At 53.3% G+C, this 26,774-nt stretch overlaps 3 protein-coding genes and 1 pseudogene across 3 annotated transcripts; 3 read left to right on the forward strand and 1 right to left on the reverse strand.

Annotated features, from left to right (window-relative positions):
- Window positions 1-136: 136 nt before the first annotated feature.
- On the reverse strand, window positions 137-5,316 carry PARP3 (poly(ADP-ribose) polymerase family member 3). The gene is given in 9 exon segments (XM_069561386.1): window positions 137-1,287; window positions 1,733-1,888; window positions 3,046-3,223; window positions 3,469-3,555; window positions 3,761-3,910; window positions 4,137-4,363; window positions 4,450-4,582; window positions 4,741-4,929; window positions 5,153-5,316. Coding segments are annotated over 9 exon segments (1,407 nt in total). The 5' UTR covers window positions 5,270-5,316; the 3' UTR covers window positions 137-1,117.
- A 2,912-nt stretch (window positions 5,317-8,228) lies between these two features.
- Window positions 8,229-17,030, forward strand: RRP9 (ribosomal RNA processing 9, U3 small nucleolar RNA binding protein). The gene is made up of 15 exons (XM_069561384.1): window positions 8,229-9,048; window positions 9,304-9,386; window positions 12,293-12,402; window positions 12,803-12,870; window positions 12,953-12,994; window positions 13,253-13,379; window positions 14,005-14,129; window positions 14,212-14,304; window positions 14,700-14,800; window positions 14,885-15,019; window positions 15,105-15,167; window positions 15,375-15,520; window positions 16,019-16,098; window positions 16,673-16,746; window positions 16,863-17,030. Exons 1-15 carry the CDS (start codon window positions 8,953-8,955, stop codon window positions 16,954-16,956), a joined length of 1,437 nt encoding a protein of 478 aa, XP_069417485.1. The 5' UTR covers window positions 8,229-8,952; the 3' UTR covers window positions 16,957-17,030.
- Window positions 17,031-21,529: 4,499 nt separating this feature from the next.
- On the forward strand, window positions 21,530-21,650 carry LOC138424929 (U4 spliceosomal RNA; annotated as a pseudogene).
- A 794-nt stretch (window positions 21,651-22,444) lies between these two features.
- On the forward strand, window positions 22,445-25,238 carry LOC138424465 (IQ domain-containing protein F1). The gene is made up of 3 exons (XM_069561429.1): window positions 22,445-22,533; window positions 22,720-22,836; window positions 24,781-25,238. The coding sequence occupies exons 1-3, from the start codon at window positions 22,531-22,533 to the stop codon at window positions 25,225-25,227; spliced, it is 567 nt and encodes a 188-aa protein (XP_069417530.1). The 5' UTR covers window positions 22,445-22,530; the 3' UTR covers window positions 25,228-25,238.
- The last annotated feature ends 1,536 nt before the right edge of the window (window positions 25,239-26,774 follow it).

Raw genomic sequence — 26,774 nt, forward strand, 5'->3', positions numbered from 1 at the left:
TGGGAAAGAAAATGAGAACAGGTGCCTGGGGAAGGCAGTAGGCAGGGATGGGGACTATGGTAGGTTAGGGAGTGCATTCTCCCTCCAAAATTGTTCAACTAAATTAACAGTGAAAACATTTGGTAGTTTATCATCATTTTTTTTTTTTCAAAAAGAAATGCAGGGAGCATAAACCAGAAACTACAGTAGGTTGGTGGGCATGGAGCATGGAGTGAGAGGGCTAGGACAAGAACACTCTTCTGAGCACAGATTTGGACGTTGGAGGACCATATTAATGGTCTATGTGTTGAAAAAAAAAATGAATAAAGATGAGAAAGCCCCCAAGTGAATATATACAGAAACAAATGAACCTGCCTGCATTTCAAATGAATAACCACCACGATGAAGGGAAATTAACTAATACAAGTAATATTTGAACCTGTGTTCAAATTGTTGCTTTGACCATTGACCTTCAGTCTAAAGGCAAAAAAGTTAGCTTGAATAAGGTTTGACAAATCTTGAACTCTACTTAGCAAGTTTGTTTTTCACAATGGTTATGGGTACAGCAATTCTGAAACTGCTTTTGTGTGGAATTAAGCCAGTAGGTAAATGATTTGAGGTTGATGTGAACCAAGGTTCTGACTATAGAAGAAGGGAGTATAATTATAGATTTGGGAAACAATGGAAGGACACATTGGAATGGGAGAAACAGAGATGATGTGTTTATTTACATGCAGATATTTCCTAGTCCTCTTTGCTACCAGGACTTAAAAGCAATGGCACACAGTTCCAAAGAGCATACCTCTGCCTGGATCTTGGATTCTCAATATCATCTCCTGCTCTAGGGAACCCCTGTGGCCAGAGTGGATGGCCTGGGTGGATGTGGGACCCACCCACTCTGAGTTTGTGCCCCTCTAACTACACAGCCTTGAATAGGCTGCTGTATTCGTGTTGCAGTCCATCACACCCATCACCTTAGGAGGTGAGACAGAGGCCACAGGCATGCCAGAACCAACAAGGATCAGAGGGACAGGGAATCACTGGAACACAGGAGGGAGATGTGAGAGCCAGAGGTTGCTATGGGATTGAGGGTGATAGTCGAGCTCCTGCCCGGGGGTGGGAGGATTGGGCGCGCAGCTCAGAGGTGAATCTCTAGCAGGTAGCGCAGGCGGCACTGGCTCTCCTGATAGATGAGATATTCGCTCTGGAGAAAGTTGGAGCTTCTGAACTCTGGGCAAAGCATGGGCTGGCCCTGGGGCACCACTACTCGCTGGCCATCTAGCTTCTGCTCGGTGTCCTGGGTTGGATCTGCAGGGCACAGCAAGGGCCATGGGTGACCCAAAGGCCACTGGTCCTTGGCTTTACCAGTTAGCCCTACCCTCTATGCTCTTCTGTCACAGGGAGTGCCTGTGACAGGCACTCATTCCCCCCTGGCCAACCTCCCAACTGCTGCACAGGGTGGGCCTTCTGCCTGGAATCTCCTCCTGCATTTCTCTGCCTAGGAAATGCTGGCTCATCTTTCCATGCTCAGCCAATGGACACCTCCTCTTTGAAGCCCTCCTGGATGCCCAGAAATGATTTGTTGAATCAGTGAGCATATGTTGAATGACATAGTGAAGGACTATGGTGAGGAAGCCGGCTTCTTCTTATCCTTCTTCACAGTCCCTTTCCTGCTGACCTTCTCCCTGAAAGCGTCCTGCTTCATCTCAGCCTCACCTCTATGCTTAGGCCTGTCCAGCTTCCTGAGACTCACCAGGCTCTGTGTGGCCACGGGCAATGACACTGTCGAAGCCAGAGGGTGGCTGCTTCAAGCTGGGCTTGTCGACGGTGATCTGGTACTCTCTGCCCAGTGCCACCTCACCCAGGAACATGTAGCCAACGCAATGGGCCCCGCAGGACATGCCAGTAACTGGGGACACAGGAAGGCTCAGGGTAGGCAGACTGGCCTCTGCCTGACTCCTGGGGCCCCTCTCTGCTGCACTATCATCTCCTTTGGCTTTGCTGCCCGGGCCTTCTTCCATCCTTCCTCCCACCATTTCTCCGGGCTCCTTGTCCCTGCCTGCCTCTTTTCTCCTCTCAGCTCCCTGAGGCCAGGCCTCTGCCACCATCACCAAGGTCAGTAATGGCCTTTCAGTGACCCTATCTGGGGCGGGGGCTCTTCTGGCCTGCTCTGCTGATTTTGCCACTGGCTTCCTTCAGCCTCTATCCTGGGATCCTCTTGCAAAGATCTCCTGAGGCCACACTCCTCTCCTTAGGCTCTTCTGCCCTCCTAGTGGGCTCCCAGGCCTTGAGCAACCTTCAGCCCCATCTGTTCTAAGACGACTCCTCTGACCTTGCTCTCCTGAGTGGGGGCAGGTGGTGGTTTCCAATAACGCGGTCAACCTGGCCCGAGGAGCCAGGATAGGGAGATCACCTCAGTGAGGACACCTCTGGACAGAAACTTGGGGGGCATCAGAGACACCCTCCACCCTTTCCCACACGCTGCCCATCCCACCTCTCACATACTCATCTCCTGGTTTCTCTCCTCCTCCAGCTTCACTGCCCTGGACTGGGCGCCCATCATAGTTGGCCTGGATGGGAACACAGCCTCCCAGCAGCCTCTGACCCTAACCACCCTCCCTGTGGCTGCAGCCAGGTTCAACTGTACTCCCCATCTTTCTCTGAATAGGTTCCTTTGATCGTCCTGGGCCCCAAGCCCCCCTTCCACACCAGGCATTTTCTCTAAGCTTTGTTTCAGGCTGTGCTCAGAGATGCTAACCTGCTGCAGCCTCCCAGGCTTTGTGCCACCCCCGGGCTACTTTACCTCAAAGGCTCCTCTTTCACCATCCCCCTCCCCAGATCAGGTTGGCATCTTCATCTTATCCATATTGCCTCCCTCAGGAAGCTGTCCTGACCACCGGATGCCTCCTGAGTCCCCCAACCGCCAGGATTCCCCACTGCGCTCTCGCGTCAGTAAGCATCCAAGAGATCCTCTCCTGGGTCCACCACCAACTGGACAAGCACCAGGCCCCATGCTCCTTAGTGTCCCCATGCCCACCCAGGACTTGGCTCTGAGGGACGCCTCACCATAGCCAGCCGACTTGCTGTTCTCTGAGGCAAAGTAGATGCCCTTGCCGACCTGGCCTCCAGAATGTGGCATAATGCGGAGCCCACTGGTGAGGATGGCGGCCACCACGGCCACATTGGTGCCATGCCACAGTAGCTTCCGATTGCCCAGCTTGGCGTGGACCTGGAACCGATCTGCCTGGGGTCGGAGGAGGTGGGAACCAGGAGAGTCACGCCCCCAAGCTCAGGTGCTTCTGGCTGCCATCAGAGGAGATAACCAAGGCCAAGGGCCCCCTGGCCACTCACACACTCATGCACACAGGCACAAGACCTAGGCCTGGTGGAAACCGGTCAGAGTGGCTCAGCCTACTCCCTAAGGAGTGGGTAAGGCAAGGTCTTCTCCCTCAGGGAGAAGGTAGTGATGATGGGGGGACTCTCCCTTACCTCCCCTTCTCGGTCCACTTTCCAAACATGTTGAAGAGCAGGGGGCCTGTAGCTGTTGCTAGTCTGTTTTAAGTAGGCATGTATCACCTGCCGAGACAGCAGAAGTTGGGTGTCAAGAGCAAGAGGCATGTGGACCAACCTCCTCTCATCCCCCAGTCCCAGGGCTCTCCTCAGGGTCTGGAGACAGTGAGAGAAGGCCCAGGGCGAGGGACCCCTCTGGGCACCTGGAGGGCAGACAGTCAGAGGAACAGTGCCCACTGCTAGCCTGGCTCCTCTGTGAGGCCCGGCCCACCTTGTACTCAGGTGTCTCTGGGTCCAGCAGCTGGAGCTGGCACTTGAGGAGCTGGTATTCTCAGTCCAGTGGGTGCGGCATCTCCTCCACTTTCTTTGTCTCCTCGGGGGTGGCCTGCAGGGTCTGGGCCAGCTCGATGTCCACCAGGACCTAAGGTGATGGGCACTGGCAGCTGGGCTGTCCCCTTGACCCTCCCGCCCCCTCCCATCTGACTAGGGCTGTGGCTCCCCACCTGTGTATCCACCTACTCAGCTGCACCCCATCTATCTGCCTGGCTTTCCCCTCCTCTGTCCTTTGGCCTGCTCGTCACAGTCCATCTCTCTGTCCCCCATCTCCCTTGCCCCGTCTGTCTGCTTTGTGACCTGCCAGCCCTCACCAGCAACATGTCCTTCTTGGCCTGCAGAAGCTCGGGGGAGTTGATGGGCGGGGGCTGGCTGCGGCCGAAGTTGTGGGGAATGATGGTGTAGAAGTGGGAGGACAGCTCCTCCAGGCTGTGCCCACTGTCTGCGGGGGCTTTCAAGGCCGCCTCCACTGCCTCCAAGGCCTCAAAACCCCGGGCGATCTGCTGCTTGCTCAGCTTCCCCAGGGGCATCTTCTTCACATCTGGGGGGATGGGGAGCGTGAGGAGACCACCCCGCAGCCTTGCCACCCCCAGGCCCCTGCTACCCTGCCCGCCCCCAACTCCTCACCCAGGTTCATGAGCGCCATGGCATTCTGGAACATGTCCTTGCTGAAGATGTTGGTGATGAGCTTCTGTGTGGCTGCGTCCAAGGAGCAGGGCCGCACCCGCTGAACCACAGCCCTCACTGGGCCTCTGTCCGCCTAGGGGTAGAGGACGCACATGGGCAGGAGTAGCTGGGCTGGGCACCTGCAGCCAGAGCGGGTCGAGGCTACAGAGTGAGGCCTGTCCTGAGGGCGCACAGCCAAGCAGTAGTGTCCCCTCTCGGCCCAGGCCCACCCTTCCTCCCTGGCCACTTTACCTGCACCACGGCTTCCTGGGCCTCGTCCTCCCTCTGCACTTCGATAAGTGTATATTTGCCAGGGTGGGCCACAAAGCGGTCCCGCTCTGCCCAGCTGTTCTTGGTCTTGTCCCGAAATTTCTTCTCAAAATCCTTCTTTGCATCCTCCAGTGACACGAAGCGGTTGAGCTTTGACTGGCCCACCTCTCCCTGTAAGCGACACAGCCACAGTGCCTGCCATCAATGCTTGCTGGCCTCTGTTGTGCCAGCCTGTGCCAAGTGCCCCTGGGCGTCAGAGATGGGGCAGGGCCACAGTCAGTGGCTGTGGCCTTTCGGCCTGCATAAGCTGTGGGGACCCTTGGGGGCAGGAGGCACGCACTGAGCAGGGAGAGGTGGGGAGGAGGTGGGCACAGGATGGGTGGGTGGCACCCACCACGCGTCCCCAGTGGGTCCAGCAGAAGCAGCAGCCAGCTTCTTCCAGCAGCTGGATGATGTAGAAGTTGTTGTTGCTCCCAATGTCGGTTTGGCTCAGCGCAGTCGTGGTCTTCATGCACCTGTGGCCAGAGGGGGTGCCCCACCCTGAGTTTGCCTTTGGTAACCTCCCTCTGCCTCCATTTCCTCCCCTTGCCTCCATTTCCTCCCCTCTCCCATCAGTTCAGTTCAGTAGCTCAGTCATGTCTGACTCTTTGCGACCCCATGAATCGCAGCATGCCAGGCCTCCCTGTCCAGCACCAACTCCTGGAGTTCACTCAGACTCACGTTCATCGAGTCAGGGATGCCATCCAGCCATCTCATCCTCGGTCGTCCCCTTCTCCTCCTGCCCCCAATCCCTCCCAGCATCAGAGTCTTTTCCAATGAGTCAACTCTTCGCATGAGGTGGCCAAAGTACTGGAGCTTCAGCTTTAGCATCATTCCTTCCAAAGAAATCCCAGGGTTGATCTCCTTCAGAATGGACTGGTTGGATCTCCTTGCAGTCCAAGGGACTCTCAAGAGTCTTCTCCAACACCACAGTTCAAAAGCATCAATTCTTCGGCACTCAGCTTCTTCACAGTCCAGTTCTCACATCCATACATGACCACTGGAAAAACCACAGCCTTGACTAGACGGACCTTAGTCGGCAAAGTAATGTCTCTACTTTTGAATATGCCATCTAGGTTGGTTATAACTTTTCTTCCAAGGACTAAGCATCTTTTAATTTCATGGCTGCCATCACAATCTGCAGTGATTTTGGAGCCCCAGAAAATAAAGTCTGACACTGTTTCCACTGTTTCCCCATCTATTTCCCATGAAGTGATGGGACCAGATGCCATGATCTTCGTTTTCTGAATGTTGAGCTTTAAGCCAACTTTTTCACTCTCCTCTTTCACTTTCATTAAGAGGCTTTGTAGTTCCTCTTCACTTTCTACATAAGGGTGGTGTCATCTGCATATCTGAGGTTATTGATATTTCTCCCGGCAATCTTGATTCCAGCTTGTGTTTCTTCCAGACCAGCGTTTCTCATGATGTACTCTGCATAGAAGTTAAATAAGTAGGGTGACAACATACAGCCTCGACATACTCCTTTTCCTATTTGGAACCAGTCTGTTGTTCCATGTCCAGTTCTAACTGTTGCTTCCTGACCTGCATACAGATTTCTCAAGAGGCAGGACAGGTGGTCTGGTATTCCCATCTCTTTCAGAATTTTCCACAGTTTATTGTGATCCACACAGTCAAAGGCTTTGGCATAGTCAAGAAAGCAGAAATAGATGTTTTTCTGGAACTCTCTTGCTTTTTCCATGATCCAGCGGATGTTGGCAATTTGATCTCTGGTTCCTCTGCCTTTTCTAAAACCAGCTTAAACATCAGGAATTTCATGGTTCATGTATTGCTGAAGCCTGGCTTGGAGAATTTTGAGCATTACTTTACTAGCATGTGAGATGAGTGCAATTGTGTGGTAGTTTGAGCATTCTTTGGCATTGCCTTTCTTTGGGATTGGAATGAAAACTGACCTTTTCCAGTCCTGTGGCCACTGCTGACTTTTCCAAATTTGCTGGCATATTGAGTACAGCACTTTCACAGCATCATCCTTCAGGATTTGAAATAGCTCAACTGGAATTCCATCACCTTCACTAGCTTTGTTTGTAGTGATGCTAAGGCCCACTTGACTTCACATTCCAGGATGTCTGCCTCTAGATGAGTGATCACACCATCATGATTATCTGGGTCGTGAAGATCTTTTTTGTACAGTTCTTCTGTGTATTCTTGCCACCTCTTCTTAATATCTTCTGCTTCTGTTAGGTCCATACTATTTCTGTCCTTTATCGAGCCCATCTTTGCATGAAATGTTCCCTTGCTGCTGCTGCTGCTAAGTTGTTTCAGTCGTGTCCAACTCTGTGCGACCCCATAGACGGCAGCCCACCAGGCTCCCCTGTCCCTGGGATTCTCCAGACAAGAACACTGGAGTGGGTTGCCATTTCCTTCTCCAATGCATGAAAGTGAAAAGTGAAAGTGAAGCTGCTCAGTCGTGTCTGACTCTTAGCGATCCCATGGACTGCAGCCTACCAGGCTCCTCCATCCATGGGATTTTCCAGGCTAGTACTCTTTCCAGGCAAGAGTACTGGAGTGGGGTGCCATTGCCTTCCCTTGGTATCTCTAATTTTCTGGAAGAGATCTCTAGTCTTTCCCATTTTGTTCTTTTCGTCTATTTCTTTGCATTGATCACTGAAGAAGGCTTTCTTATCTCTTCTTGCTATTCTCTGGAACTCTGCATTCAGATGCTTATATCTTTCCTTTTCTCCTTGGTTTTTCGCCTCTCTTCTTTTCACAGCTATTTGTAAGGCCTCCCCAGACAGCCATTTGGCGTTTTTGCATTTCTTTTCCATGGGGACGGTCTTGATCTCTGTGCTCTGTACAGTGTCACGAACCTCATTCCCTAGCTCATCAGGCCCAGATCTCTGCACCCCGGACAGACCCCTTTCTCTAGTCACTGGGGCCAGGCCTGGCCTCTGAACAACTTTCCCAGTTTGGTTAAGGAAGAGGGGCTCTCCACCCTCCCTAGCTCTCCTGTGTGTACTGAGGTGGAAGGGACAGTGAAAGGAAAATCTCCCCCCTCCCACTTCTGGGCTCCTCCTCACAGAGCACTCTCTGTTCCTCCCCTCTCTCAGCTGACTTGGACCTGGCATGGTTGCTGGGCTGAGTCACCCCAGCTATGGAGGAGAGAGGGCAGCGGCTCCCGGGGGCAGCACTCCTGAGGCCAGCTCTATCTCTCCAGAGCTTGAGACCCAGTAGCACAGAAACTCTTCCCATCAGACTCAAGACTTCTGGGATGCCAGTCCAGGTTCTAGACCAGTGACACTGAACTGCCAGAGGGTAAAAGCCAGTCACACCCACCCTGCCCTGCCTTGCCCTGTGGAGGGCTGTGGGCAGGGCCATAGGGCACTCACCTAAGAGAAGCACGGACCTGGGAGACGTGGTGGCCACCGGGTCTACCTCCCAGGCAGTCAGTTCTAACAACCCTCTGTAAGCCTTAAGGGAGCAGGGATGAACTGGGTGTGGATAGGTTTCCCGTTATTTGGTCACCAGTCTGATGAGTCAGAGGCTGGGCAGGTCGAGCCGGGGCAGCCTGTCCCATGGATGGGTGGACACTTGATCTGGACACAGCTAAGGCCCGGGGGTCTGACGCACCCTTAGCGGTGCACATCTCGCCTGAGGCATGCAATGCGTGTCCACCGGTTTGTCAAGTGACCTTGGCCGCAGGTGCAGGCATTGCCTTCCTCTCCCAGGGACTGCCTGGCTCCCTCTCCCCGGGTTACTAGGGAGTCAGACTCTCACCCTGGTCCCCGCCCCTGACGGGGAGGAGTCACGGTCCAGGGAAAGGAACCCTGCATCTCTGACGCCCCCCAGCGTCCAAGGGGCGCAAACACAGAGAAGGCGTCGGAGTCCGACCCCTCTTCCGACGTCAGTCAGCGGCGGGGCGCCTGCGCCACAGTCATTGGCCGGAAGCGCCGGGAAGAGGCTTGCTTCCTTTACCGTCTGAGCCAGGGCGCGGGAGCCTATAGGAGCTTCGGGAGGCGGGGCCACAGGCATTTACCCTATGGGAGCTTGGGGGCGAGGCAGAACCTATCCAAGGACCCAATAGAGCTGTGGGAGGCGGGACCTATAGGGCGGTGGGAGCCTATCACAGCGGGGAGTCTGGTGGGACTGCCAGGGTTTAGCCGCCACGTGAGTTCTCCAGTGCTGCGGGCAACACGCACCATGGACAGCATGTTGGCGACAGGGGCGGCTCGGAAGAGGGGAAAGCCGGCCTCAGGGGCCGGGGCTGGTGCGGGGGCCGGCAAGCGGCGACGAAAGGTGAGCATGGCGCTTTGGCAGGCGGGGATCTATCCCTCCTATTGGGACCACCCTAATCCCATCCGGGGGTCTCGCCCCCGGGACCCGGGTTGGAGTCAGCTTCGTCCCTTTCTCCGTGCGTCAAATCCTGAAAAGCCTTTCACTTGAGCCAGGGGCCACTGCCTTTCCCAGTGGCTCTCGAGGGACCTAAGGGACTGTTGGTCAGAGCCCGAGTGGTCGGGACCCCTGACCAAAAACGTATTATGTAATTCCCAGGGCGACTCCTCTGGGGACAAGGTCAAGTCCAAGGGTGGCGGAAAGATGAATGAGGAGATCTCGAGCGACTCAGAGAGTGAGAGGTGAGCTCTTTTTTTCCACCTAGTGGAAAGGAACCCTGGAACCCGTGGTGTATGGAAGGAATCCTCAGTTGAAGGGGTGCTAGAACTGGGCCAGAACCCAGGATCTCAGGTCTTAACTCTTTCCTCCACTTTCTGACCCTGAGAACTGTCATTTCCTTCTCTGCAGGGTCTCTGTGTGGGGAGGACCCCCAGTCCCAATGGGAGGCCTGCTGACCCTTCCTGGCTCGTGACAGGGAGCTGAACTCCAGGCAAGGGGAGGATGCAAGAAATGCTCGTTAGTCTTCACAATTTCAGTTACGGAGAGTGTCAGGCACTAGTTTCATTGTTTTGAGAACAGAGATAAGCAGGCAGGTGAAGACAGAGTGTGTTGTGATGGGAGGCGTATCTTAGAGCTGTGTGTTGTGGGAACAGAGAACGGGAGTTTAAATAGGGCTTGGAGAGATCAGGAGCGCTTCCTTATGGAGAGGTAGGGAAGGCATTCAGGGATCAGAGAAAAGTCTAGGGGTTAAACGGGCCAGATGGAAGATGGAGAGGGTGGAAGGGCAGGTGGTGCGTGCATCCAGATTGTGAAGGGCTTTGTGTACCTCCTTCATTCCGCAGGTGATGGGGGTGGGACATACTGCGGAGTTCAGAGGGGGCTAGCAAGGTGTCAAGCCTGACCTTGTGGAATGGAAGCTGTCACACCAGGAAATCCTGGTGCCTTCCTTCACAGTTGGCTTTAGAGGACTTTTCTGGCGGTCCAGTGGCTAAGAATCCACCTGCCAATATGGGTTCAATCCCTGGTCTGGGAAGATTACACATGCCACAGGGCAACCATGCACCACAGCTAGAGAATAGTGCCCGCTTGCCACAAGTAGAAAAAGCCCGGGCACAGCAACAAAGACCTAGCAGAGCCAACAAATAAATAAATACAAATGTCAAATTGTTATTTTTTTAAAGTTGGCTTTAGAAATTCTGCCTCTAAATATTGAGTACGTGTTGGTCTTAACCTGCTTGCAGAAGGACTTTATGTTCTTTTTGTAGTCCTGAGGTTACTGCGGGTGTGTGCCAGGCCCTGTGTGAAACACTTTTTAAATATTTTTCAAATGTGTTGTGGAATGTATTAGCTACAGAAGAGTTAATGAAATGTAATTGTGCCATAGACAGTAATGATGAAATGATGGACCTCTGTGCACCCACCAGAACTAGACCTGTGCAGAAACATGGAAGACCCAGCTGCCATTCCTGAGTTAATAATTTTCTTTGGTTTCCTTCCTTCCTTTTTATCTCTTTTTTTTTTCCTTTTCTGATTCAGGTGTAATTTACATACAGTGATATTTGTTTCTTAGTGTACCTTTCTGTGAGTTGTAACAGACTCATATAAACTGCCACCACTATGAAGATACAGAAGGGTTTTACCACCCTCCAAAATTCCCCCTGGCTCCTTTGTAGTCAGTTCCTCTCTCTCTCTCCCCTGGTAACTGCTATCCCTAGAATTTTGCCTTTTCCAGAATGTTATATGGATGGAATTATAATGGTGTATGCTTCTCTTGATTTTCTTTAGAGTTCTGTCTCCTATGTGTGAACACTAAACAAAAATTTATTCGTTTGAGTAAACTGAGTAGAAGTGTAGTCCTTGGTTATATGAGGGAAGGGCAGCAAGTCTGTCAGCTGAAGATTTGCTTGGTGCTGGGTACTAACTGGTCTGAAGAGCATGAGGCCTTGGCTTCCTTGAGAATTTCCAATGTCCCTTCCGGGGAAGCTGTGGGTAAGGTCATGGATGAGTCTTGGAAACAGTTGGGGTACCTGACAGGGACTAGGTATCTGCAGGCACGTGATCAGAGGGAACAGGCGGCCCTGGGCTTTCTGCTTCTGAGTTCCCATGACCTACCTCCAGCTCCCAGGAGCAAGTCAGCGTAGGACTCATCTTCAGTGAGAGGTGTGGAGGGGAAATCAAGATCTTCACAAGGTCCAGCCAGACCCAGTTAAGCTTCACCTGGAATCCCATCCTCAGGGTAGAGGATGGGGCTTCGGCAGTGAGGATGGGGCGGTGACAGTCCCAATACGTCTGCCTCTTGGTTCCTCATGTCAGATCTGGGTTGGCGGCTCCCTTGTGTCTGGGGGTGGTGGTTGTTTTTAGATCTATCTTTTCCACTTTCCATGTTGGATCTTCTGTTTCCTGTCTCCCATGCCTGGCTCAGGAAGTAAAGAATCAGCCTGTAATGCAGGAGACCCAGGTTCTATCCCTGGGTCAGAAAGCTCCCCTGGAGAAGGGAATGGCAGCCCACTCTCAGTATTCACGGAGAATGCTGTGAACAGAGGAGCCTGGTGGGCTACAGTCCGTGAGGTTGCAAAGAGTCGAGCATGACTGAGCAACTAACACTTCCATGCCTTCCCCATTCTTAGGTCAGTCTTCTTGTTCGGGAAGCACACCCTCCATCCTTAAAAGGAGGAGAAGGGGCCAGTTCTGTGGCACCTTGTACCCCTGAAAATATCTTCACTCATCATGGATGGTTCAACTTGGCGCCATCCCAGTGCTTAGTATTTTACTCCGAATTTTGTGTGTGCAGTTCCTTTGTGTCCTGCTCTGAGGGATGTCTGGAGTCATTTTGATTCTTGACCCTTTGAACATGATCTGATTTTTCTTGGACCTATAGAACCTTCTCTTTCCCTCCAGAGTTGAGAGACTTCACAGTTGTGTCTTTGGGTTTGGGGTCTATTTTCACCCTTATGTTGGTCCCTGGATGGGCCCTTTCAGTTTGGTAAGTCACCTCTTTTTTTTCAGTTTTCTGTGTGTGTGGTCACTGGCCATGAGGGCTGGCAGGGATGGAGGTGGTCAAGTGGCAGGGAAAGCAGTGAGGGGCAGAGTCCTAATGGCCAGAGGAGTGGGCTGAACCTCCTCAAACCCAGGCCGCTCCTGCCCACAGTCTAGCGCCTAGGAGGACTGAGGAGGAGGAGGAGGAGGAGCTGGAGGAGACCGCACAGGAGAAGAAGCTGCGCTTGGCCAAGGTCTACCTGGAGCAGCTCAGGCAGCAAGGTGAGCCTTTGGGCTGGGCAGGTGAGGGACACGGCCTGTGCCCCCTGGTGGGTGACTGATGCAGGTACCTGGTGGGCAGCTGGGGCTGCAGGTGCTGGCTGCCCTATGCGAGGGTGGTATGAGCTCTGATGGACCTCCCTGGGTGGGCCAGGCTTCATGGGGCTTTAGACTGATCTGCTAAGCAAAGCTAGAGGGTGGGCAGGAGGAGATCATCCAGCCCTCCCTGCCCCACCCCCCACCCCACCCGCCCCCCGGCTGCCTTTGCCCAAGGTGGCCGGAACTTCCATGGGACACAGCCCAAGTAAGTGTTCAGGGCCTAGGACTGAGGCGGCAGGTTGGGACAGGAAGGGAGAAGTGGGGTCTTGGCCTGGGTTTACTTGGGCTTTTCTGTCCTCCACAGAGGAGGAGAAGGCTGAGGCCCGTGAATTTGAGGAGGACCAGGTGGCAGGGAGGCTGAAGGAGGACGTGGTGAGTGTGGAGGGAGAGGGGTGGCAGGGAAGGGATGGGATTGGTCTGCTTCTGGGATCTCATTCCTTTGCTCTCCACACAGCTCGAGCAGAGGGGCAGGCTGCAGAAGTCAGTGGCAAAGGAGGTGAGTGGGCAAGGCACTTTGGTGTCAGATTGGAGGGAATCACCGGGGCAGTGGGCAAATGGCCCAACTGGGGACTCAGGCTGTGGGGTCTTTGCTGTGAAACATAGTGGGCACCTGGCCAGACAGGATCAGTCCTTGCAACCTTGGGTTTGGCTTTCCTTCTTGGCAGCGTGGTGGGAAAGGGTGGCATGTGGGGGTGTGTGTGTGGAGGGGGCCTTCCTGCCCCCAGTCGCAGTGACCCAGCCCCTGCCTGCCTAGATCCAGGCCCCAGACCCGGCTGACATTCGAATCTTACGGGGCCACCAGCTGTCTATCACGTGTCTGGTTGTCACCCCTGACGACCTGGCCATCTTTTCTGCTGCCAAAGACTGCACCATTATTAAGTGTGAGTGAGTGCCTGGGTGGGGGCGCAGCCCCGAGGGATCATCTGGGAGGGGTGGTCTGGGGAGGAGGGAATAAGCAGGGAAGACGGAGGCCTGATGGGGAAAGCTTCTGGAGGCAGGTTTGCTCCGAGAGGTGTTTTCTGGGTGACGGTGGAAGTGTCTGCCCAGGAGTGGGGCTTTGTGAGCTCCCTGTCACTGTCATCAGAGATGATGGAGGAGAGGCGGGCTGGTGATTTAACAGGATTGATGCTGCAGGTGGGCAGTTGGACCAAAGGATGCTTGAGGCTCTGCACAGCCCTGGGATTGAGTTCCTGGTCCTCCTGGGTTCCCAGCCTTTGACTGCTGAGGGCTGGCCTCCTCCACCCAAGTAGTAGCAGGAAGAGCTCGCACCATCAGCCCCAAGCACTTTCCTCTCCCTTCTCTTCCGGGCTTCCTGGCTGCCCTTGGGGATTACTGGCACCACTTGACAGATGGGGAAACTGAGGTGACTTGTCCAGGGGCTCCCAGTGGCTGAGCCAGGTCTTCTGACCTGAGGCCAGGACTTTTCCACGGTCCCATGGGGCCCTTGAGGGGGCTACCAGATGCCTACCCCAGTCCTAGCAGCATCTGTCTTCCCCTTGGTGCCAGGGAGTGTGGAGAGTGGACGGAAACTTCATGTGATCCCTCGAGCCAAGAAGGGCTCTGAGGGGCAACCCCCCGGCCACAGCACCCATGTCCTCTGCATGGCCATCTCCTCCGATGGCAAGTACTTGGTAAGGCTGCGTTGGCCCCGGGTGGGGGTGAGAGGTGTGAGCACACGATGGGTGCCCCTGGCCATGGTCCTTGTCCCCATAGGCTTCAGGCGACCGCAGCAAGCTCATTCTCATTTGGGAGGCCCAGAGCTGCCAGCACCTGTACACCTTCACAGGTCACCGGGACGCTGTGTCGGTAAGGAGCTGGGCCTCCTTTAGTGGACATTTCTCAAGCACCTGAGTGGGCCAGGCTTGGTGCTGGGCTCCAGGGAATGGCGTGAATGAGGCAGAGGGTGGTCATCATAGAACCTGCACGTTGGTGTATAGGACAGAAACAGGGGAAGCGATGGGGAAGAGCTGGGGGAGATTGAGGCGAGCTTGCCTAGGGAGGAGGAGGCCTCCGAGGAGTCTGTACCTGCTTGACAAGGGCAAGAGTGTGTGCCTCTGGCTCCACGTAGAGCCCCACAGAGCGCTCTTGAGGGGGGCTCCCGTGCCACGTGACGTGCTTTTCAGACGTCCTCCCTGGGCCTGACCTCTGTCTTGGCTGCTGCAGCTCAGGTCCCTTTCTTCCCTCTTTCCATGAACCCCCAGGGGCTGGTGTTCCGCAGAGGCACCCACCAGCTCTACAGCACGTCCCACGACCGTTCTGTGAAGGTGTGGAATGTGGCAGAGAACTCCTACGTGGAGACGCTGTGAGTGTGCCCGGGGGGAGGGCATACACACGTGTGTGTCCAGGTTCACAGGTGACCTCGTCCTCCGTCTGTCCCCCGCTCCAGCTTCGGGCACCAGGACGCCGTGGCCGCGCTGGACGCTCTAAGCAGGGAGTGCTGCGTGACCGCTGGGGGCCGGGACGGGACCGTGCGCGTGTGGAAGATCCCCGAGGAGACCCAGCTTGTCTTCTGCGGCCACCAGTAAGGCGGCCTGCTGTGCCCAGCGTGGGGGGCAGCGTGGGCTGGGGGCGAGGCTGGGCCATGCCCCTCACAGCTGCTTTCTCAGGGGCTCCATCGACAGCGTCCAGCTCATCAACGAGGAGCACATGGTGTCAGGCGCAGACGATGGGTAAGAGCTGCCTCCCACCCCTGCCCCGGCTTGCTGCAGAGAAAATCCCCTTCTGGAGCTGGAGCAGCTGCTTTCCATAGGTGGGGACATTGAGGCAGAGCGCGCAGGTCGCCCTGTCTGCCTCGCGTGGCTGGTGTGCACTTGGTCCCTTCCTGCCGTGTGGCCTCTGCCCTGCCCCTGACCTCTCACTCTGCTCTCTGTCCACAGCTCTGTGGCCCTGTGGGGCCTCTCCAAGAAGCGGCCACTTGCCCTGCAGCGTGAGGCCCACGGGCTGCGGGGGGAGCCGGGCTTGGAGCAGCCCTTCTGGGTGTCGTCAGTGGCAGCCCTGCTCAACACAGACCTTGTGGCCACAGGTGGGCTCCCTGTGTGGCAGGGAGGGGGCATCCCCTCCTGGGACAGGGTGGGCATCCCCTCCTGGGATAGGGGAGCATCCCCTCCAGGGATAGGGGGGGTATCCCCTCCTGGGACAGGGTGGGCATCCCCTCCTGGGATGGGGGGCATCCCCTCCAGGGATAGGGGGGGTATCCCCTCCTGGGTAGGGTGGGTATCCCCTCCTGGGTAGGGTGGGTATCCCCTCCTGGGATAGGGGGGCATCCCCTCCAGGGATAGGGGGGGTATCCCCTCCTGGGTAGGGTGGGTATCCCCTCCTGGGATGGGGGGCATCCCGTCCTGGGTAGGGTGGGTATCCCCTCCTGGGTAGGGTGGGTATCCCCTCCTGGGATAGGGGGGTATCCCCTCCTGGGTAGAGTGGGCATCCCCTCCTGGGATGGGGGGGCATCCCCTCCAGGGATAGGGGGCGCATCCCAGGGTAGGGTGCCGAGGGGCTTGCTCACTGTCTCCCTGTCTCCCAGGCTCCCACAACAATTCTGTGCGGCTCTGGCAATGTGGAGAGGGCTTCCGGAAGCTTGACCTTCTCTACGACATCCCCCTGGTGAGTGGGGCTTGAATACCAGCCTGTCTTTACCACTCTCCCAAAGCCCCTTACCAGTCTTTTCCTGCCAGAAGGGTGGTTCCTCAGGGCAGGGCCAGCTGTGACTTCCCTTTGTAGCCCCAGCTCCTGCAGGGCCTGCAGAAACTCTCCCTTCTTCCTCTCCCTTCTCCGCCTCCACTCCCCTCCTAAAGGAGTCCCAGGCCCTGTCCTGGGTACTGGGGTAGTGTGCGCAGAGCACAGACGGCCTGTCCCTGTGATGGGTTCTGCATGACTGGTGCCAGGCTGAATGCCAGGCTAGCGTGTGGACTTGGGGCAGCCTAGGGCAGAGTGGCAGTTCAGGGCTTGGTCATGGAGTTTCCTGAGCCAGGATCCAGGCCGTGCTTGGTGCACAGTGTCTCCCTAATCCCCACAAACTCTCTGCAAGGCCTGCGATCTACTTTCCCCATCTCACAGATGTGGAGGCTTGGGCCCAGGCGGCAGAGGGCAGAGCAGGGTGGACCTTTAACTGTGATGCTGGCGCTGTGGTGGAGGGTCTCTGCTCATATCTCACTACGTTGTCCTTCTCCCTTCTCAGGTGGGCTTTGTCAATAGCCTCAAGTTCTCCAGTGCTGGGGACTTCCTGGTGGCTGGGGTGGGGCAGGAGCACAGGTATGAGGCATGCCTCGGGGGGAGAGGGAGGGACAGGTGGCACTGGCTGGGTGGGAAGAGAGGTGGACACTGCGGGGGGCTGGGCCTGGCCTCAGCGGCACCTCTCCCTCCCGCAGGCTTGGCCGGTGGTGGCGGATCAGAGAGGCCCGGAACTCTGTCTGCATCATCCCTCTCCGCAGGGCCCCCAGGCCCCCGGCCGCTGGCTCCTGACACTCACATCCCCTTTATTTAAGTTCTCCCCAGGTCATCCCCTGCTTTCTTTGTATTAAAAGTCTCCCCTTTTAGGCCTTGTCTCCTCCAGCTTCTTGGGTGGGGAGGGCAGAGATGGCTTAGTAAAGGCCTAGGGGCTTTAGCCTTTCCAGGGAATTTGGGGATGGGGCCCTCAGCTGGCTTCTGGCTCCTGGACCCTGAGTGTCCTCTGTGACCTCATTAGGCCAGCTTCCTACGCCCTGCTCTGGGCTGATTGGGGTCGGAAGCTGCTGACCCCTCGGCTAAGAAGCTGTGGCTGTCCAGTGTGTGTAAAGGCCTGGCTGTGGGGTCTGAGGACTGAAAGGAAGATAGTCAGGGGGCTTCCCTGGTGGTTCAGTGGTAAAGAATCCGCCTGCCAATTGCAAGAGACGGGTTCAGTCCCCAGTCCGGGAAGATCCCACGTGCTGCAGAGCAGCTGAGCCTGCGCGTGCGTGCGTGCGTGCTTAGTCGTTGCAGTCGTGTCCGACTCTCTACAATCGTGTGGACCATGGCCTGCCAGGCCCCTCTGTCCATGGGATTCTCCAGGCAAGAATCCTGGAGTGGGTTGCCATTTCCTTCTCCAGCCTGTGCACCTCAGCTGTTGAGCCTGTGGTCTGGAGTCTGGGAACCACAACTGCTGAAGCCTGCTCACCCGAGAGCCCGTGCTCCACAAGAGAAGCCAGTGCAGGGAAGAGCCTGAGCACCGCAGCTGGAGAGCAGCCCCTGCTTGGCGCAGCCAGAGAAAAGCCCACGCAGTAACGAAGACGCAGCACGGCCGAAAGTAAATGGAAATTAAAGTGTTGCCCCAACGGACCATCATGGACGTGTTCCTACAAGTCAGGCTGATCGGCCCCACCCAGGAAGCTTTAGGAGCCAGACTGCCCTTGGGGTGGGGGTCGGGCTGGAGGTGGGACCCTGCATTGCTCACTGCTTGGGGACAAGGGTCAGAGGTGGGGCTAGCTCTGCCCTTGGTCCAGGTGACAGTCAGGCTGCGTGAGTCCTGTGAGCACTGCCCCTGCCAGGTAAACATGTCAAAGGAATGTTCATTCTCCTGATTTCACTGGGTAATTCAGCTCCTGCCATGGGGTGGAGCAAAGAGGTGGAGAGCCCTGACTGGAGAGCCAGCAGGGCAGTGAAGCCGCCTCTCCTTTGGAAACTCAGTGGAAAATGGGAATGTTAAGGATGATTCTGCCATACCTTTCCTCTAATGCCTTGAGTCCAACAGCTGAGCCTGTGGTTCTCAAGCAGCCGAGGCTTCCCCCTGGCCCCCCAGGCCTCCCCCTTGGACGGAGCTGCTCCTTTCATTCTCTTGGGGCCTGAAGGGTCAGGTTCAGACCAAATCCCTGAAAATCTTGTTAGGATCAGAGGATGTTACTAGAATTCACTCCCTATGTCCCCGCCTTAAATTGAGCTTAACGATGGGATACACATACCTTGTGAACGATATTGCAAGTAAATGGAGATGCCCCTTAATCCACAAACCCCTTTTCCATTAGCACATTCCCAGGGAGAATGAAAATAAATGCCCTTGGAATTGAAACAACATAATCCCTCCTATGGCTTCTATTCTTGGCCTTGGTCAGCTGAGACCTGTAGTTAGGCTCTCCCTCTCTTTCTCCCTCACTCCCTTCCTTCCAGGCAATGGGAAGCCATGAGAGGGCTGAAAGCAAAAACGTAAAATGAGCTGGTTCACACTAAAGAGAAAATACAACTCGCTGCTGTGTGGGGAATTAATTAGTAGAGCTTTGGGGGAAAGAAGGGTGGCCACTTAGGAAGCTATAGTAATAGCAGGTAAGAGGTGATGGAGGTGTGAGAGGGCCCAGCGGCAGGAACGGGGAGACAGGGCTGTGTTTGGGATGTATTTGGAGAAGTCAACAGACCTTGTTGATGTGTTGATTGTGCAATGAGATCAAGGTGGCAACATAGTAGTCAGTGGTGACATTTATGAAGATGAGGAAGACCCAGGGGAGAGCAGGATCGAGGAGGATCGAGACTTCAGTCTGCAGTGTCCGGTAGATGCAGGGAAGCTGAGCAGGCAGTGAGCTCACTGCTCTGTCTTATAACAAATACGAAGCCGTGTGACTCGGGTGCTGCACTATGCCTCCCACTGCCCACTCCAATGGGCTCAAGAGAGGTGAGCCACTGTAGAGACTCTTAGCTCTGTTTGTAGCTCTGAACCAGGCAAAAGACACCAGGTGGGGCCCTTCCTGGCTCTGCCTCTTTCTGTCCTCTGCAGACCCACCAGGTCATCATGAGGCCCTGGGACTTCCTCAGATCACAGCCCCAGGGTCACTGAAGTGTGCGTTTCTCATTCCTAAAACACAGGTAAGCAGCTTGACCGAAGGGTGGGGAGGGGCTGAAAGAACAGCAGGTAGGGGTTGCTGCTGCTGCTGCTAAGTCGCTTTAGTCGTGTCCGACTCTGTGCAACCCCATGGACTACAGCCTACCAGACTCCTCCATCCATGGGATTTTCCAGGGAAGAGTACTGGAGTGGGGTGCCATTGCCTTCTCCCCAGGTAGGGCTTAAAACTTATCAAACAGATGCAGATCCCACTAACCACTTCACAGGTTCCATCAGGAAGCCTGCCCATGTCACTGAGGATGCCTCACCTCTGGATCCCCGAAATGGCCTACAGGCACCCCCAGTCTACCCAAAAAAATACAGGAATAAGGAAATTGTGCATGTATCTGTGAATATACTAAAAAACCATCGAATACAGACTTCCCTGGTGATCCAGTGGTTAAGAATCCGCCTTTCAGTCTTTTCTCCATCCTATCTTATGTTCGGTTGAGTTTGCTCCTTGCAGTCTTCTCACAAGACTTGCAGAATCAAGTGATTCCTGGCCAGGAAACAAAAACGGAATCATCCTATTCCCTAGTGGATTTGAATGAAAACTGGTAATAAAATCAGGCAAAGCTCCAAGAGAGGACGCTGGAGAAGATCCAAGCTGGGGATACAAGTAGTCTCACATATGAAGTGGCAAACATTTATGCTGTGTCAAGATCACGTGCATCTTAAGGGAGTCACGGCAATGAGAACATCACCACTGTCTGAACAGCTCACGAGTATTTTATGGGAGCAATGGAATGTTTGGCTAGGGGTGTTTCCTCACTAGGGATCCTTTTGCTCAGTAATAAATATGTGAAACATTAAAAAAAAAAAAGAAAAGAAAAGAATCTACCTTCCAGTGCAGGGGATGTGGGTCTGGTCCCTGGTCAGGGAACAAAGATCCTGCATGTGGTGGGGCAATAAGCCCACAACACAGCTACCGAGCTGGTGAGCCACAACTGGAGAGAAGCCCCATGCCACAACAAAGTTCCCGTGTGCCACAAAGACTCGACGCAGACAAACCATTAAAAAGATAAACACCCACCGAACCAAGTACTTTAAGGGAATGAACTGTAGAGCATCTGCATTATTATACATTCTAACAAAGCTGTTAACAAATAAAAATTAAAAGCACACCTGAAATGGAAAGTTTCCATTCAAGGGTTATAGTACACAGAGATCAACTGTGTGAGCAGTTGTGAAATTCTTGATACCGAATTGCAAAGTTGAAGGAGATACATTTATCTAATTTCAAGACTTATTGTCTTGAAAAACTATAAAGTTACAGTAATCAGGACAGGTAAGAATGTAAGAAGAGACAGACAGATCAATGATACAGAATAGAGAAGCCAGAAATAGACTCACATTTACACAGTCTATTGATTTTTTTATGTACCAAGCTAAGTCTATGCAGAAAGGAAATGTATTCAATGGAAGAGAAAACTTGACCCCTATCTAACACAGCCAAAAATAAATTAATTCAAGATGGATCATAGACCTAAACAAAAACTAAAGCAAAGCTGATCCAAAGCTTCTAGAAGAAAACCCATGAGAAATATTTGTGACCCTGGAGTTGACAAAGATTTCTTAGGGCAGAGAAAGTGCTCAGTATAAAATACTGATAGAAGTGGACTTCATCCAGATTAAAACCATCTGTTCAGGAAGAGACAGCACTTAAAAAGTCACACACAGGGAGAAAGAACATCTACAATACAGGTATCTGACAAAGGGCTCACATCCAGAGTATAGGAACTTCTATGACTCAGTGATGAAGACAAACAGCCCAATACAAGTGGAGTAAATGCTTGAACTAATACTTCATAAAAGAAGATAAACGAATGGCCACTAAACACGTGCTCCTCGTAGCTGGACTCTTGAGCATCTGAGGAGCGAGGGGAGAAATTAAAGTCCCTGCACTCTAGGGGCACAGGCAGGATTGCACAGATGGAGCCCCGGTAACGAGGGGGCTGAGTCCCAGGGTGGAGGGAGACTCGAGCAGGAGAGGCCAGGGCGTGGGCTGTTGGTGAATGGGGTGACCCTAGGGGCAGGGAGGATACTGGTGCTTTGAACGCCACCAGGACTGACTCACTCAATCCAGTGGGCAGGGAGGAGCTGCCCCAGGGGCCAAGGAGCGGAGGGGGACACTATTCAAGCAAGGGGCCTGGGGTGAGCGTGAGGGGGGTGAGCTTCCTTCTCCAGCCCCCATCTTCTCTATCATTCTCCATTAGCTTTGCACAGTGGCAGTATCATAGCCAATGAGGTTAATCCGAGGCGTGATTATTGCTAATTGAAAACTTTTCATTCTTCTCCACCTCTACCAGAAGTCCTAAGGAGACCTCTTCAGGGAAAAGCGGAAAGAAGAGAAGAAAGGAGGGGGTCTGTGAGGATGTCGATGGGATCAACCCCCTGAATATGCTCCCAGCCCCAGAGCCTGAGGGGGAAGGGAAGAAGGTGTGCTGGTCCTGAGCGGCCTCACAGAGTTCTGTGTATTGCATGAATGGGTCAGCAAGTCAACTCTTCTCTCCTAAGGTAATCACTGGAAGCTGTTTGTGTGCATACCTTTCTCCCTCTTTATCTGCCTTCATAGCTGCTGCTGCTAAGTCACTTCAGTCGTGTCGGACTCTGTGTGACCCCACAGACGGCAGCCCACCAGGCTCTGCCATCCCTGGGATTTTCCAGGCAAGAACACTGGAGTGGGTTGCCATTTCCTTTGCCTTTATAGCATATATGTATAATTATACATCTTGGTCTTTTTACCGTCCCATCCAGTGATAGTTGTATATCTCATCTAATGGGATCATAATGATATTCAGCTTTTTTCACTTACAAATACATCTTGGATACACTTTCTCATCAGTACATACAGATAAAATTATTTCTCAACAGTTATGTTATAGGCTATAGTATAAATGGACTATAAACCATTAGATCAATGCCCAATTTTACCAGCTGGGGATGTCACCAATGACTGTCCTTATACACCTTTATATCGGTGGGCCACTCTTTCCAGTGTCTTGCTTTTGGCCATTTCCAGCAGAAGAGCACAGACACCACTGTTGCCCCTTCCTTGGACGGGGCTCAACTCTTGGGAGCCATCCTGGTGCTTGCGTCATAACTGCCCTTATGACATCACAGGTCTGCCCCTGACTCTTTTCTCCCATACCATGACTAGAGGAACACAGACCTGAGGGGATTTGAACCATCTACACCCAATCCCTGTGGAACCAATGGTGAGTACGACAGAGGCTGACACACTAGGCATTTTGGGGATGTCCCCATAAATCTCAGGGTGAGAGAACTCCCCCTAACTTCTGACTACTCTGGGAAGCCCTGTACACTAGGGCTGTGTGGCTTGGTTATTGGAGAGAGAGGGAGAGCAGCCTCACTCTTGCCTTTCCTCTCTCTGCTGATTGCAGGAGACAGACCAGCTTAAGACAGTTGATGAAAACGCTGAAAATAAGCCTCAGGAGAATAAGGGGCTGATGGAGAAAAGTTTACCCTCAGAACCATCGCCGACATTAAAGAAGGCAGAGGTAAGAGGAGCCCTGACTTGGATGTCTCCGGGCTTTGTGTCCTGATGCTGTGGCTAGTGTCTTTGGTATGTTCCAGAGCCAAGGACAGGAATAAACTCTTTCTTATCTGCCCCCTTTTCCCACTTTTTTTAAAAAAAGGCTAAACAAGAGGATGAAGCAGCAACAAAGGGAGTGAATGATGCTGATAAGAGATCAGGAGGAGTGTGATCCCCTCACCCCGATGACAGGGGCTGGAGTGCGGATGTGGGAGTTGTGTTTGTGGAATGGAATGGCCAATATTCTACTTAGAAGCTGGGTTTAATCAATGGTGTGCATGTGTGTGTGTGTGTGTGTGCGTGTGCGCACACGTGTGTGTTTGTGCATGTGCGTGCGCGTGCATGTGCGTGTGTGCATGTGTACATATGTGCACATGTGTGCATGCATGTGTACGTGTGTGTATGTGTCTGTTTGAGCATGTGCATATCTATGTTTGCTTGCTAATTAAGATTTAAAGTTTGAAAGTCAAGAGAAGTGAAGATGAGGAAGAGGTGAGAGGCAGCATTTTATGGGATGGGGGAAACTTTAAACACTGTGATATTACAGAGGAAGAGAGAAGGTTGTGAACTGGAGCTGCAACCAAGCATGGAAGGGCAGGGTAGCAGAGGAAGCCATTTCTCCAGTAGGTGTGTGGGGTCTGAAGGGAAGAGTCATGGATCCTGGTTGGGTGGGCAGTCTCAGGTGGACTTTGATAACATGCTGATTATGGAATTCTGGCCTGAGGTTGGCCAACTTGACCCATGTAATACTGGGTAGGCAGAACAAACACATGAAAAGATGCTCAACATCACTCATTTTCAGAGAAATGCAAATCAAAACCACAATGAGGTACCATCTCACGCCAGTCAGAATGGCTGCGATCCAAAAGTCTACAACCATAAATGCTGGGGAGGGTGTGGAGAAAAGGGAACCCTCTTACACTGTTGGTGGAAATGCAAACTAGCACGGCCACTATGGAGAACAGTGTGGAGACTCCTTAAAAAGCTGGAAATAGACCTCCCATACGACCCAGCAATCCCACTGCTGGGCATGCACACCAAGGAAACCATGATTGAAAGAGACATGGGTACCCCAATGTTCATCACAGCACTGTTTGTAATAGCCAGGACATGGAAGCAACCTAGATGTCCATCAGCAGACGAATGGATAAGAAAGCGGTGGTACATATACACAATGGAGTATTAACCATTAAAAAGAATGCCTTTGAGTCAGTTCTAATGAGGTGGAGGAAACGAGACTATTATACAGCAAGTCAGAAGCCTATTGTGAAGCAAGTCAGAAAGAAAAACAATAATACAGTATACTAATGCATATGTATGGAATTTAGAAAGATGGTAACGATGACCCTATATGCGAGACAGCAAAAGAGACACAGATGTAAAGAACAGTCTTTTGGACTCTGTGAGAGAAGGCGAGGCTGGGATGATCTGAGAGAATAGCACTGAAACATGTATATTACCATATGTGAAACAGATCGCAAGTCCAGGTTCGATGCATGAGACAGGGTGCTCAGGGCTGGTGCGCTGGGATGACCCTGAGGGATGGGATGGGGAGGGAGGTGGGAGGGGGGTTCAGGATGGGGAAGACATGCACACCCGTGGCAAAAACCACTGCAAAAATTAATTAATTAATTTAAAAAATAACAGCCAGGACACATATACTCCCATTTTACAGATGGGTGCTCTGAGATTCAGAGGTCAGTGTGATGTATCCATGCCCAGTAACCAGAGGGGAACAGAGAAAGGACACCTACTTGGCCTGTGGGTCCAGCCAGCATCCTGCACAGTGCTCCTGGGGATCAGAGGAGGAGTGGTTGCTCATAGGGCATCAGGGACCCTTCGTGGCACACCCTGGGGCTGAAGTGGGTGGGGAATATCTTCTCAATGTATCGTTTCTTTTTCTCATTAGGTCACAAAACCCCAAAAGAAGCCTCCCGTGAGTGATCCAGAAGCAGTAAAGATCCAGGCCTGGTGGCGGGGCACCCTGGTGCGCAGGACGCTGCTGCACGCGGCACTCAGAGTGTGGATCATTCAGGCCTGGTGGAGGGTCAAGCTGACGCAGCTGAAAGAGAGCAGGCGGCGGGCCGCTCTGGAGAACTTTACACGGAAGGAGTGGGCCGCAGTCAGGCTGCAGGCCTGGGTCCGCATGTGGCGCATCCGTCGGCGCTACTGCCGTCTGCTCAGTGCCGCCCGCATCATCCAGGCCTACTGGAGGTGCCGCCCCTGCACTTCCCGGGGTTTCATCAAGGGCTACTACAGGGTCACAGCCAACCAGCTACATCTCGAACTCGAGATCTTGCTGGGCTCAGGGCCTTGCATTGTAACGGAGTGTATTCCCCTTCCAATAAAGCAGTGAAGTGGTCTTTACCCAGCCCCTCTCTGCTTGATAAACGCCAGGATGTTGGGGCCAAGGGTGGCAAATGGTTAGCATCTCACATGCTAGCTCTGAGGAGTTGGCACGGGTTGTCTGAGGTGCTGAGCTTTTCTGAGGAAGAGGATTCTGAGCCTTAGTCCAGACTGAGCAGTTCAGTTCAGTTCAGTCGCTCAGTCGTGTCCGAGTATTTGCGACCCCATGAATCGCAGCATGCCAGGCCTCCCTGTCCAGCACCAACTCCTGGAGTTCACTCAGACTCATGTCCATCGAGTCAGTGATGCCATCCAGCCATCTCATCCTCTGTCGTCCCCTTTTCCTCCTGCCTCCAATCCCTCCCAGCATCAGAGTCTTTTCCAATGAGTCAACTCTTCTCATGAGGTGGCCAAAGTACTGGAGTTTCAGCTTTAGCATCATTCCTTCTAAAGAATACCCAGGGCTGATCTCCTTTAGAATGGACTGTTTAGATCTCCTTGCAGTCCAGGGGACTCTAGATTGTGATTGATTAGCAATGTCTGACATAGGCAGGGAAGTTGGGAGTACAGATCTGCCATGTCGCCAACTCAGCATCACTCATGTTTGGTCAATGGAAATGGTGCCTCTCCCCAAGGCTGGGTATAATGGAAGCCTGGGGAAGGGATGGGTGGGGTGGTCCCACACAGCAGCACATTTGCCAGGAATTCATTCACCCCAGTCTATTTGCTCCGGGCCTGATCTACCATCCTCATGACTGAGGGGAGCCCACCTACCCCAAGGTCTTGATCCTGGTTCCTATTGTTTCATAAACTGTGTCCCCCACCCGACCCCCTGTAAATGGAGGATGAGAAAAGATGGAAGAGGCAGACCACCTCAGATCAGTAGGTGGCAGGTTTAGTAAGTAAGGAAACATTTACAAGGCTCGTCTTGGGCAGCTGCAGACTAGATCTCTGTTCTGCACTTGCGTGCCAGCATTTTGAAAGTTTATATAGAGGCCTTAATGGGGTTCAGCCACATATACTATCCAGATATTCTCAACAACACATGACTCTCAAGGCTGCATCCTTGAAAATGCCTCTCACTGTGGGAATGGTGGGTAGATCATACATTTCAAGGACAAGAGAGGCAGTGTTCAGTTCAGTTCAGTCACTCAGTTGTGTCTGACTCTTGGCGACCCCATGGACGTATGTCAGGGTTCCCTGTCCATCACCAACTCCCGGAGCTTGCTCAAACGCATGTCCATTGAGTCAGTGATGCCATCCAACCATCTCATCCTCTGTCGTCCCCTTCTCCTCCTGCCTTTAATCTTTCCCAGCATTAGGGTCTTTTCCAATGAGTCAGTTTTTTGTACCAGGTGGCCAAAGTACTGGAATTTCAGCTTCAGTATCAGTCCTTCCAATGAATATTCAGGACTGATTTCCTGGAGGATTATTGACTGGTTTAATCTCCTTGCAGTCCAAGGGACTCTCAAGAGTCTTCTCCAACACCACAGTTCAAAAGCATCAATTCTTCAGCACTCAGCTTTCTTTATAGTCCAACTCTCACATCCATACATG

This window comes from Ovis canadensis, chromosome 19 (genome assembly GCF_042477335.2).
Source record: "Ovis canadensis isolate MfBH-ARS-UI-01 breed Bighorn chromosome 19, ARS-UI_OviCan_v2, whole genome shotgun sequence".
NCBI classification, from domain to species: domain Eukaryota; kingdom Metazoa; phylum Chordata; class Mammalia; order Artiodactyla; family Bovidae; genus Ovis; species Ovis canadensis.